Source organism: Osmerus eperlanus, chromosome 7 (genome assembly GCF_963692335.1).
Source record: "Osmerus eperlanus chromosome 7, fOsmEpe2.1, whole genome shotgun sequence".
Lineage (NCBI taxonomy): Eukaryota > Metazoa > Chordata > Actinopteri > Osmeriformes > Osmeridae > Osmerus > Osmerus eperlanus.
In genome coordinates, this window is record NC_085024.1 from 13146784 (window position 1) to 13159909 (window position 13126).

Consider the following 13126-nt stretch of genomic DNA (forward strand, 5'->3'; position numbering starts at 1 on the left):
TGAGGGCATTTTTTCAGTTAGCAGATGGTAATGTTTGAATCGCGATTCCATCTTCTACTGCCGGTAACGTCGTAGAATAATCTTCAAAGGGGGTTCTTTATTCATGAATGAATGCAATATGAGTATGCTAAATGCCTGAAAATATCATGAGAAGGGAAAACTTAAAAGGACGTTTAGGTCATAGAGATTAGGTCAATTTTTACACCGGTCTGCCAAATGTATTCGTTGATTCAGCTATGAGGCTGCCTCTTGCAGGGGAAATGAGAAGACATCATATTTCATTCTACACTTAACTCGTATTTTGAGTTGTAAATGAGCAGCAAAAAAAAGATGCTTTTAAATCTATGTAATCTTTATAAATAATAAGTAGGCCCTATTCATTTTTAGATAAAATATACAGAAATATCAGTTGTAAAAATGTCATTAAAAAACGGACCCCTGTGCAACCCACGCAAGCAAGCACACCCTACAATTTCCCCAGAAATTGTACCCTCTCTAGTTATAATTGTCATTTGATTGAAAAAGCTGTTTATTAAAAAACCTATAGCAGACCTCTAAAAAAATACTATTGTGCGTCCTATGCAGCCTTTTTTACCAGTGGCCCCACTAACCCTGAACAAGCTTCTAGCTGGGTAAACCACCCAGTGATGATAGTCAACTCAGTGATTATTAGACTTGAGACAGAGATGGAAAGATGTATTTCAAACACAGGTATGATTATTTTAAGGGAGAAAAATGAGGATAAAATGGCGCCAGAATACTGCAATCGAAAGCTCTCACTGAAAGAAAGAAATACCCTTTCACACATTGGAAGTTGAGCGAAGGCCTAGAGAAAAGCAAATAAACAAATATACATGGATTTATGTAACAAAGGCAATTCTATTCTGTAATAATCCCCACGGTTGTTGCCCTTCGTTCCTTCCTGTTTTCTCTAGTCTTTCTGCCAATACACTTTGAGGAAGGATTGATCCACGATCAACACACAGGACAAAACTGAATATGCATAATTTGAGCTGTTTAATACAGGCTCAGAACCAACCAACTCTTGACGTGCATCATCACAGCATTCCCTTTGGTATCTCAGTTTCACCACAGTTGACTGGGTTTCGTTAAAACTGCCACCCACTCCCCCTTCCTCCGCAGGGCTAACCAAGATCTTTCTGTGTCTCTGTGAAATTTGTTCTCCCTTTGACAGACATGACAAACATATTTGTCTACAAAGACAGGTGACTGTCTAGTCATTTTATATGAACTCTGTATATTATATGACCTCTCTGTATATTCTCCCCCTGTCGATAAGAAGTATTTTGTCCAAAATCATACTTTTTTCTGTGGGGGACTAGACTGCCTTTTGATGGAATTGAAGTCAGATGTTAGACCACATACAGTGGTAGTGCTTATTAGTGGTAGTTTTAGTTGCAGAAATAGTTGACGTAGTAGTTGGAGTTGTGTAGTTGTATAGGAACATATTTAGAAGGCTCTCGAGCTAATAGCTAAACTGTTAAGAAGTTGGTATGAAATCACAGCTTCTTTTCATTTCCACATTTTTATCTCTCCATGTCAACACAGTGTATATGTTTAGCCATTCTGTCCCTGCAAAGATGGGTCTATCTTGGCCAGACATGCGTAGGCACGGGTCCTCCTCATAGGAGCCAGGGGTGGAGCTGGATCTGCTCCAGTGTCGGACGGTCCTTTGGCTTGGCGCTCAGACACCAGCGAATCAGATGACGGCATTCTGATGGGCATAGATCAGAAAGGGTTTCAAAATGTATACTGATAACAAGTAGGCAACCACCACCCTCTCCCTTCCTGATGACACCTTGATAAGTTAATCCCATATAAATTCACCACCACTCATTTTTTTCAGTTGCCACCCCGCACCCTTTTTTTCTCCTTCCTCATCCGTCCATCCCTCATCCTCTTCCTTCGTCATCCCTTCATTCTCTCACCTGGGGAGACGCCCCTAGTGAAGTGCACACGCCCCTTGATGGTCTCCCGGATGGTGGTGAAGGGCAAGAGGCCACACACCAGGGTGTAGAGGGTGATGCCCACAGACCAGACCGTGGTGGGCCCTGCCAGGTACTGTCTCTGGAGGAACCACTCTGGAGGGGTGTACTCCAGGGTGCCTGGAAGCAGAAGTGGAAAGTGGTTTAATGTCTTGAACGCACCATTGTGGATTGATAGAGGAAGCAAAGTAGCGAACCCCTGCATTCACACATAACAAGTATCTCCATCCAACCCCATGCTGCTTCTGAACTATGATAGGTGTTCATGTGAGCTCAAACGCTGAATTTCGCAAGTGAAAAATGAACGTTATTTTACTCTATTTACTATTTGAACAGAATTCGACCAAACCTGCATAGTCCTTGTAGGCGGTATACTTCAGCAGATCCCCACAGCCAAAGTCAAAGAGCTTGACCCGGTGTGAGTCGATCTGGATCAGCATGTTCTCCGGCTTGACGTCGCGGTGCAGGACCCCTCGCTCCCGGCAGTGATCCAGCGCCCTCAGCAGCTGCACCATCACCTGCCGTGCCAACCCTTCGGTGATGAGGCCCCCGTGGTCCTGGCAGAAGGCCACCAGGTCCTGGCAAGGCTCGGGGCGCTCCAGCACCATGACGTAGCGCGTGGGCTGGTCAAACCACTCTAGCATGCGCAAGACGTAGGGGCACTGGGGAGCCATGTTTACCTGCTTCATGAGTGCCACCTCCAGGGGCAGGGATCCGCCTTGTCCCGGCTGGCCGTTGGGGTTGTCGTACGTACAGGTCGGAGAACAGAGGGGTTGTTTAAACTTTCTTCTCACTTTTGTTGGCAGCTGTTTACTATTAGCCTATCCTAACGCTAGCTACCAGTAACCTGCATATTCCAATTCTTAACAACATCCAAGATCTGTGGGATTTAGTACTGGGTAAAGCTCCCACTTAGTGACCCACACAGAGATTTAGGGTAAGTTTCGGATCAACATCTCAGGTTCTTCCAAGTACTCACAATGTTCAGCTCCTCCTCGGCTTGGGCCTTGGACACATACTTGATGGCTACCTGTAAGACAATTGTATCAGGGCTGAGCTTCTTCAGGGTCTATGGCTGACCCACGTACCACATTACAGTACACTCACTTAGTCTTCTTCAGACAGACAGTATCAAAAGGGAAGTTAAAAAAAAACTGTCTGTGCTGGTCACCTATCATGAATAGATCTTGTGAATGAACATCTCGGGAGAGAACAAACACAGAACAGAGAGGGGGGCATTTTAGAACAAAGGGTTAATCGGTAAGCGAGAGAGAACAGAAGATAGGGCACCTTCTCTTTGACATGGGATCCAGGTATGCAGAGCAGCCATGAATAGCCTTAATACTAGTGAAATGATTTCACCTGAGTGATGTAGATTTACAGTGTGTAATAAAAAAACTTGAATCAACCCAGGGTTTCATAATGACACACTGAAAGGATTTCCATGAAAGCAAGCTTCCTTCACTATGATAGTAATTGCCTCACTTAATAATGACATGGTTATTATGACCAGGCTTTATAAAGACAAGCAACAAGATAATATCTATCAATGTAACTATCCATAAAGTAATGTAAATTAAAAGATTTTGAGGCTCGAAGTTTGGCAAGCGAGAAATTGTCAGAAAGAAAAGGTTAAAAAAAAGAAAAGGAAAGGATGGAGATGGTAAAAGGAGTAAGAATATATTGACCCTATTGTCTGTTAAGGGAAATTCATTCTTTTAGGGTAGGGAACACAATGACGATTTGTGAGTAGGTGATTTTTCAGTTATTTTAAGTGTCAAACAAACAAATCTTGGGCGTTTCTTTTCTTGAGATTGCATCACCTACATTTATCGCCATAATTCTTGGTCCAAAAATTGGTATTGTATAGAGCTATAGGCAATACTTTATTGCTACCATGTCATTTACACAAACAACAGCTCATTAGGCATTGGCAGGAAGAGACTGTAATTTCTATCACAGCACACAGACAATTCACGTGAACTGATATTGCTGTCAAAATGTCCAAATGGAAGAGAGGGAGAGGGAGACCATCTTACCGGCATGCCATCAGACTTCCTGGTGAGCAATACTTTATGCTACCATGTCATTTACACAAACAACAGCTCATTAGGCATTGGCAGGAAGAGACTACCTATAATTTCTATCACAGCACACAGACAATTCATGTGAACTGATATTGCTGTCAAAAAGTCAGGATGTAAGAGAGGGAGGGGGAGACTGTCTTACCGGCATGCCATCAGACTTCCTGGTCCCCGCATACACTGAGCCATAGCCCCCTTTTCCTAGCAACGGCCCCTTGAAATACAACTTCTCCAGTCTTGCTGCTAGGGCATGTCAGCGAACAGAGAGAGGGAGGGGAAGAGAGTCAGAAGACCAAAGTTTAGCCCACCTGCAGGTACAACTGTTGCACCTTGACCATCTAGAGCTATATTCAACACTATATTTGTACACTTAGTGTATTGAGTGGGACTGTCATGTGCACCTAATTCTCAATTCCTTCATTTGAATAACTCTGACAGCCTGTGTGGAGGTGTTGATTTAAATCCTCTGTACCTTTCCGGTGCCGTTTAGTGGCTCTGGGACGGAAAGTGGAGGAGGATCCATGGTCTTGGCAGTGACCTGTCTCCTCTGCTCCTCTCAGGGGAACAGGCCTGGAGCTCTGCCCCGGGATTGGAGCCGTGTCATAGGGCGTGGGTTCCAGCCATCCAGTAGGGCGTGGGCTCCAGTCTTCCAGGGGCACATCATAGCATCCTTGGCTAACGTTTTCAGGCCGTCGGCACAGGATCTTGGGGGCAGGGGGCGTAGGTATAGCACAGGGCTCCGTTCGTGTGCTAGATTCTGTTCTGGCTTTCGAGTTTTGGGCATTGTGAGTACCTGACCTCTTCCTCTTTCGGCCTCCGTCCCTGTCCGGGTCTCTCAAACCCTGGCCCTTGGTATTGGGGGCTGATGGTAACAGAGAATGTGTAACCCTCAAGCTCATTTTACATGAATATCCTCCACAACAAAGATTTGATAGATCACATCTACACACTTAGATTATCACATTTAGAATGTCCCAATCTTCCATTTACCAGCATCAATAGACTTGGATTAACATAATGTAAACAATTTGTTATGGATTGATAAGGAGATCAAAACAACATTTTAAGGTAAAGCTAACCTCGAAGGAAAAGTTTATATTTGACATATTTCTGTGTCCATTAATGTAATGTGTGGGTTAATAAGGTATTTAGATAAAGTCGTACAGCTCAAACATTTTAGAGGTTTACCTGGAAAGAGAATATTCTCGGAGCTACGTGTTATCATGGTTGCATATTATCCTTTTACATCAGCCATGATTTTATGTTGGCTGAAACGGATATATCTCACCAAATAAGCCTATTGGCATCATATTTGTTTTAAATCCTAAATTGCTCTGACGTAAAGACAATGACGAGCAAACCGATTGTGACGGTCACAGCCAGGCATGCTGAGCTGTGAATCATTTATAAATGCTTTACCCTACAATTTAGCTATCCAAGTTAGTTAATGCTGGTGAATTTATGACATTTCATCTGAATTTAAAACATGGCTCTTTTCAAGTTGTTACACAAATCAGTCTTGAACGGAATTCCGGAAGAGGGCGCAATTGAACGCAACTAGTAAAACCAGACGTTGTAGGCAGCGCATATTTTCTTTTTGTGTAACCTGTTCTTCTAAATTAAGTGATTGCGTTAACATAAGTAACTGAAGTTAAATATCACATCTGGGCAATACAATACTGTCTTATTGCTTAAGAGTAGGTCAACTCTAATCAAGTTGGCCTACATCTTTAGCTGAGAGAACATTTTGAAAAAGTAGGCTATAGTGTTCGAAGTCCTAATCATTGGGATACAGACTAGCCTACGTTGGACAAAAACGCGTAACTACATGGCTAACTTGAAATAAATCACTAGGCCTAGGCTAATTGACAGGTAGGGGAACGAGAAACAGATCCAATTTGCGTGGTCGTGTGCATGCCAAGGCACCTGTGAATGAAAAATGAAAACGTAGCCTATCACATGATAGGTTTTTGCTCATTTATACAGGTGATAGGTTTTCTCCTAACGCAATATCCTAACCAGACTCTAGTACATTTCATTTGTACAGGGGTCTGGGATCTCTCCATTGACAAGCGTTAACTTCCTTGAAGGCAGGTACTCTGTTGAAGTTCAAAACTATTGGATCTGCCAAGAACCACTCTGAACTGCCACAACCAATCGCTAGCGCTCGCCGCTCGCCTTGGCCAACCAACTCCTTCACCACTACTGTAACGGAGCTAGCTGCCGTAGCTGTAAAATCAAACTTTTCCCGAACCCCGTGGGGAGGAGGGCCACAACATCATGGCCACCAACAAAACTTAGCAAAGATTGTTCGGGCTCCGGCTGTAACTTTTGGATATTTGGCAGCGTTGCCACAACGGACCGAATGAATGGCTTTGCTCGCATCTTTCTCCGTTGCCATTACTGAACTACAACTCAAACTAGCACACAATATCAACGTCATCGTCCTCAGCCACTCCCTCTTTTCGCTGATTGGCCCTACAAAAAACTGATTTGAGAAAACCGACTTATGAGCCGAATTCCCAGACCTAGTACAGAAGCAAAATCAACAAAATTGAGCGGAAGTATAGGAGGGCAGAGCCAGGCTACTTAGGCAATGCCATGGCTACATATTTTACAGATAGCCGACATATAAAAGAAAAACAAGTGACATTTAGTTTTCATGGGGTGTTGGCCCTCAAATGTGTTTGACTGTTTCTTTTGATGGTTGCATGTTAATCTGTATTTAATAAGTCCCAGAAGAAGATGGTAGTCTAATTGAATACCGTTGTTTACAAATTATTGGATTTTGCGATCATTATAGATCATATAGTCGCAAGTGCGAGTATTAGTTGTAGACTAATACAAGGCCGTAGCCATGGAGTCAACATTGGGGGGACAAATTAATCGTTTTATCATAATTTAGGACAGTGTGCGTGGTTGCCTCTCGTAGTGAAGCACATTTATATTTTTATATCAATATATTGGGGGGAGGGGGGGGACATTTTGACCAGATTTGAATATTGGGGGGGATGTATATATTATGATTACGGCCTTGGACTAATACTTGCCATAACAGTCAACCATATGAATTGAATTTCACGGCAAAGTTAAATCTGCAGTAGGTAGGCCTATATTATAAAATAAATTAAAATATGAGAAACTGTTTCCAATTCTCAGATCAAATTCTCAGTCAGAATTTCCATGCATTCATCCAACTCGAGTTTGATTAACATTGGTTTCACTAAATAAGTTAAGGAAGAAGACTCACCTCACCAAAGGCAGGCTGGAACAAGATTGCTGGAACATAATTGGCTGGAAAGTAGTGGGCCTCTCTAAATTTCCCCTTAGCTACAAGGTTCTTCTTTTTGATTAACTAACTTGGTGTGTCTTACTCTCCCACAGAGAAACAAGATTTCCTCTTACTGTTAATGAACAGGACTGGACTGTGCAATAGATGTGAAATGATCTGACTGTACCATGCCATCCTGGACAGGTCTGCACACCTGAGTAGCAGCCTTCTCATCAGGGTGTTTCTTATTACTCTTTCAAACCAAGCAAGATTGAAACATTTCTTTAGTTATATGCTTGACTTGCAATTGATTGAATTCCTTATCATTATTTTAACGTCTCATGACAACTTTTGCTTTTTAACCATTATCAACTGCCCAAGCAGTGTTTTGATTATCGAGGCCTCAAGGCAATCTAATAACTTAAGATTTTTAAATACACATTTTACTGTAATAGTTTTGCAGACCAAGGGCCATCATTTTGGTTCAATGACCGTTGTCTAAAAATCCGCAAGATAGCTTGGTCTGTAATATATGAACACAGGAACAGTGGAGAGAATTAACGTGGCTTTATGGAGATTTCATTCTCTGTTTTTCTCCTAACCTTCATTGCTACAGTTGCTCACACCTCCATTAGAAAATCCACTTCAAATCAGGCAAGAGGAATGAAAAAAGTCAAAGTAATTTGCATGAAGACGCAATCTTCTCAAGCAAGTAACAGTGAAGGTTATCATCTACATGAATACATACATTATAATCAGAATGACCGTCACATCAATTAAACTAAAGGTTGAATATTTTTGCATACCTAGCCTGCAGGTCCTATCTTTTCTTTTCTAAAATACAGCAAACTGTAGATGCACTTTGATCACAATAAACAATTTTTGCTTCCATCCGAAATGTTGCATATAAATTGAGCACTGATTCGTATCAATCTTTTGTGGCTTCTTCTAGGTATTTGTCACCAGAATCAAGAAACACTTGGTGACGTCCAGGGACAGCAGGGAGCTGAATGTGCAGCAGGTGTCCCTGAATTAATCTTTCCTGCTGCTGCTCCCCACCAGGAAGTTGATGTCCATGCACCTTATTGTTCCCATGTCAAGTACAGAAAATGACTGTACACATCGTGATTTTTAAAGACCCTAATGGGGAACAAAAAAGGGGGGGGGGGGGGGGGGTTTGTCACTTTGAGGGTTGGTTTAGTCTAAAATAGTCTTTCCTCAATCACCCACAATGCAATATTGTGTGCACATGAATAAAGGAGATTTTATTTTAACAAAAGATTGTTACTCCTGTATGGCCTACGCTGTTATAATACGGTTAAGATCATCATCAGTTAATCATCCGCTGCATCAGTTAAAGGTAAACAATGGATTCAAGGAAACAATCTCACTGTGCAGAGAGCAATCTGTTCTACCCTTTTTTACCATGCAAACAATTGTTCTCTCATCCCTTTACTCATAATATTGCTCACAGGGCTTAATTGACAAGGACAGGGGGACTCTGTCCATGCGTGTGCTGATCACATTTATCTCTACATTGAACAGACATCCACTCACTCAAATATGGTGATTTTGAAAAGGCCAGAGACGTTCTGGTCAGTATCAAAGAAGGTTAGCTACGGTAGAAGGGTAACTTACCTTTGATTTATACCCAAGGAACCCAGTGTGTCAAGTCTGTTTCATGACAGATGTAGGGACAGGAAACAGCTAAGGTATTCAGATTGCTGAGAAGTAACTTCCTCCTAAAAAATGGACTTCTATGCTTCTGCTAACCACTCTAGCTTACAGAGAGATCTCCATCTTTTTTTATTCTCTTGAAAGATCAGCAGTGGGTGCATGCATTTCATTTACACCAGCATGATGAGCCCTGGCTTAAAGGGGTGTTTTTTGGGGGTATTTCACACTGTTCCTTAAGTTCTCCGAATAGGGTAGGTAACATTGGTTGGGCTGAAAATGGCCCGGATGCTGTTCTATGCCCCCTGATGCTTCCAGTGAATTTGTCCCAGGAAAAAACGCTAGGTTTTCTCCTTTTATGGTATGCTCATGAATATATAAGCTGCGCGCTAATTGGTTTGTCTACAACGAGTGAACCTGCGGAGCAAAGACTCAACACAGCCAACAGCACTCACTAGGTGCTTTCGACTTCATGCAGCGCCGGCGGCGCCGACAGCCGGCTGCAGTCGGCTGCCTTGAAGCTGAGAATGCCATTGGTTGCTTCAAGTCAGCCAGGCTGCAGGCGGCTGCAGGCGACGCCGGCGCTGCATGAAGTCGAACGCACCTACTGAAACATCGAAGGTGGAGACTTAAAATAAAAACGTACAAATAAATCTATTGTGTCTACACAACATTGTTTTCAACAGATTGACTACACATCATTTGAATGATAACGTTAGTTGTTTTCACTTCTGTTGCCGAAGCAAACAGGATCGACTTAGGTGGGTAACGTTAGCTAGCACTACAGCTTGGTAAACAAACTATCGTGATTCAACTCAGCTTCAGTTAGCTCTAGCTATCTTGCTGAAAAATAGATCTGGACAAACATGCATCTTGAATTGTAGATTTACATAACAAGGGTTATTTATTTGAATGAAACACAGTCAGGAACATGAAATAGCGTTAGCCCCATTGCCAGTAAATCATCACAAATCCGATGCTAGGCAGGATACGTTAGCATTGCTAATAACTGTTAGCGACAACATCATACTACAGCTTGCAGCTGTGATGAACATAAGGTCGGAACAGCACCTCTTTACAGCAACAGCTTCATAGCAAATCCCCCAGGTTTGAAGGAGGTATTTCTTTGTTGCATCTGAAAACCTACGCGACTGGTAAATTGCGACTGTGGGCAGGAAGGGTCAAAAAGGAGGACAAAAGGGCGAAAAGGAGGACACGCAACAGCGGTCCGGACAAAGGGCTGGAAAACCGGACTGTCCAGTCGAAATCCGGACGTCTGGTCACCCTATTCCAAACACACATTGGAACACATTGTCTGGAAGTCGGTGAGACAGGGTCCATGTGGTTGTAATAGTTGAAGACTCAATCTATTTGGCTGGTCCACATAACCAATTAAGTGCTTTATAAATAAATGTGCTTGATTGACTCATTTATGGAGTTTATTCGAACTCTGGTTTTGGAATAGACTTACGGTGTAAAAAAATCTGATTTATGATGTAAAATCATAAATCACTGATGAAGGGACCATTTTGGCGGAGAGCTGTGCCGAAACACAGCCTGTCACACACACTGTGTCGTCTTCAAAGAGTCTACCAAGCTTTAGTTGGGTGTGCTCAAGCCTTCGGCGAGAGCACAACCTTTGTTCTCTCACATATATATTTATTGGGTGTGCTCAAACCTTCGGCGAGAGCACAACCTTTGTTCTCTCACATATATATTATTGTGAGAATGCTGTTCAATGCTCACTATTGCTTTTCAACTTCTCAGTTCTTCCGCCGTTTTTTGGCCTTTAACTCGTTCTGCATACTTTAACCGATTCCTACAACTTTTGTATCAAAACGTTCAGCTCCTTCAGGAGATGATGGCTATGACTTTTGGTATTTCTCTCTTTTATACTTTTTAAGACATTAAGGTTTTTGTGCAAATTATTCTCCCATTAAAAGTAATGGTAAATCCTTTCAAATCATTAAAAAGCTTCCTCCTCTTTCAAACGTAACTACTTCAGCTTACTTTCAGCTAGAGACACCATTCAACCTTTAAAATGTTCACAAGACATTCAGCTATTCCCAAATGCTTCAGCTTTTTCAAATGTTCAGCCAATTTTGAATTATGACAGTTTGAAATACATTAAAATGTTTGCTCCTTCTTGATTTTTATGAATGAGCAGCAAGCAGAGTGGCACACTCTGCTTGCTGCTCTTTTTCTGATATTCAACTAATTTGTCAAACAAATTCCTCTAACGTTCATATAGTTTAACTTACAGAAACAAGTTATACCTTAAAATGTAGGAAAAATTGTCCTCTTTCAGCCAATGTAACTACTAAAGAGCTCACATTTACAGATTTTCAGCTATGAGCCTTGAAGCGAGAGCAGCCTTTCAAATTCTCTCACTAACTTCAATGGAGAGGTGAGTAAAATCAGTCAGAGAAAGCAAGAAGGAACAAGATTTTGAAACTGCCGATAGAGTCGTATTTCTGACCGCACAGACATATAAAGGACATCTCTGGTTTCGGCAGAGTCTTGGGTCTCGGAAAATATCCTTATATTTTGGATTGGACGTATAGTTTTGCGTCTAGGTCAACTTGTTTGAGGTGTGGATGCTAGGTAAATGTTCGTTTTTCTCTCTGCCTAGCTCGTTAGCTATCACAGCTGCGCCATCACCGTGGCAACCAAACAAACAAGCACCAGGAAAGCAAAAGGAACACGTTTTTGAAACTGCAGGTAGAGTCGTATTTCTGACTGCACAGATATATAAAGAATATATCTGGTTTCGGCAGAGTCTTGGGTCTCGGAAAATATCCTTATATTTTGGATTGGACGTACAGTTTTGCGTCTAGGTTATCTTGTTTGAGGTGTGGATTATAGCTACATTTCTCTTATTCTCTGCCCTCAGCGCATTAGCAATCATAGCTGCACCATCACCGTAACGACAGACACGCACCACTCAGTCTCTCACACAGGTGATTGGTACGTTTACTTGACCATGAGAAACACGATTACTAGCAATTGTCGGTTTATGCCAATAATACGATTACTCCGTTTACATGTGTAATTAGTTATGCGATTACTCAATAAACACGTCTACATGATTCTTTTTTATTAATCGTTGTATGCTCCACGGACAAAACTTGCACCATCATCCTTCTGCAACAAAGTGTCGCCGTGTCTTCCTGTATCGGCCCTACTGCTGTATGTTTCATTCCATCAACACATTGAATCCAACTAAGAAAGCCGAGTAAACGCATAGGCTACATCTGCTACTGCTAATACTATCCCAACTATAATTTAATCTGTTAAAACGATAATATTCTTGTTACGACTAGCTAGCCTACTTCTTCTGTTTAACAGTTCAGCTTTCAGCTTCTCCCACATTGTAGGCTATTTTAGCTCTTAGCTTTGTTAAGATGATGCAGATGATGCAGTTCAGCTTCCACACTGCCTCTTTTGTGTGACTCACACATTTTTGAAATTCATTTCAGCTTGCGGGTATTTTCTCATTTCTCACTTTTATACTTTTTAAAATATTAACTTTTTATAATTTTCAAATTATTCTCCCTTTAAAAGTAATGGTAAATCCTTTCAAATCATTGTTGGAATGCTGCTCCAGTCCCTTTCAAAAATACCTTTCGGTTGCTTTGAAGCTTCAGCTTATAACTTTCTACTAAATTTTCACTATTTTCAGCTTTTTTAGCATGGTCAGCTATCCCCATTCAGGTTTTCAGCATTCTCACTGCTGTTTCGCAGGAACAGCCGTTTCTAGTTTATTGTTTATTTTCGCCCCCCTAAAACTCAGTCAATATTTGGCCTACATACACAACGGCGGTGTCAAAAGGTTCGTCTTTGTAGCGATTGCGTTGCTGCTATTGGAATTTACGTTCTGTTGCATGGTTTGGGCTTAAGTTAAGTTTTTGTGGCGAAAAGTGAAGCTAACGGTGGCTAATTTGCTAGCCACAGTCACTGACGTTACTAACGTCACTACGTCACTAACGTCACGAAAACACGCGTGACTAACTGTAGCAGAACATTCGTTTCGCATCTGTTAACTTGGGGGATAGCTAGGCTAACTATAGCTTTACTGCAAGGCAGCTGCA

The 13126-nt window shown here is 41.9% G+C and overlaps 1 protein-coding gene across 2 annotated transcripts; it reads right to left on the reverse strand.

Annotated features, from left to right (window-relative positions):
• Positions 1–1550: 1550 nt before the first annotated feature.
• Positions 1551–5376, reverse strand: LOC134023936 (serine/threonine-protein kinase pim-1-like). Of its 2 annotated transcripts, none has more exons than XM_062466290.1 (7): positions 5279–5376; positions 4563–4952; positions 4236–4330; positions 2986–3036; positions 2356–2734; positions 1950–2126; positions 1551–1735 (listed from the first exon to the last, which is right to left on the reverse strand). In XM_062466290.1, exons 1-7 carry the CDS (start codon positions 5313–5315, stop codon positions 1644–1646), a joined length of 1221 nt encoding a protein of 406 aa, XP_062322274.1. In that variant the 5' UTR covers positions 5316–5376; the 3' UTR covers positions 1551–1643. The 2 variants fall into 2 exon arrangements, with proteins under 2 accessions (XP_062322274.1, XP_062322273.1); XM_062466289.1 differs by having other exon boundaries at positions 4236–4333.
• Positions 5377–13126: the final 7750 nt, after the last annotated feature.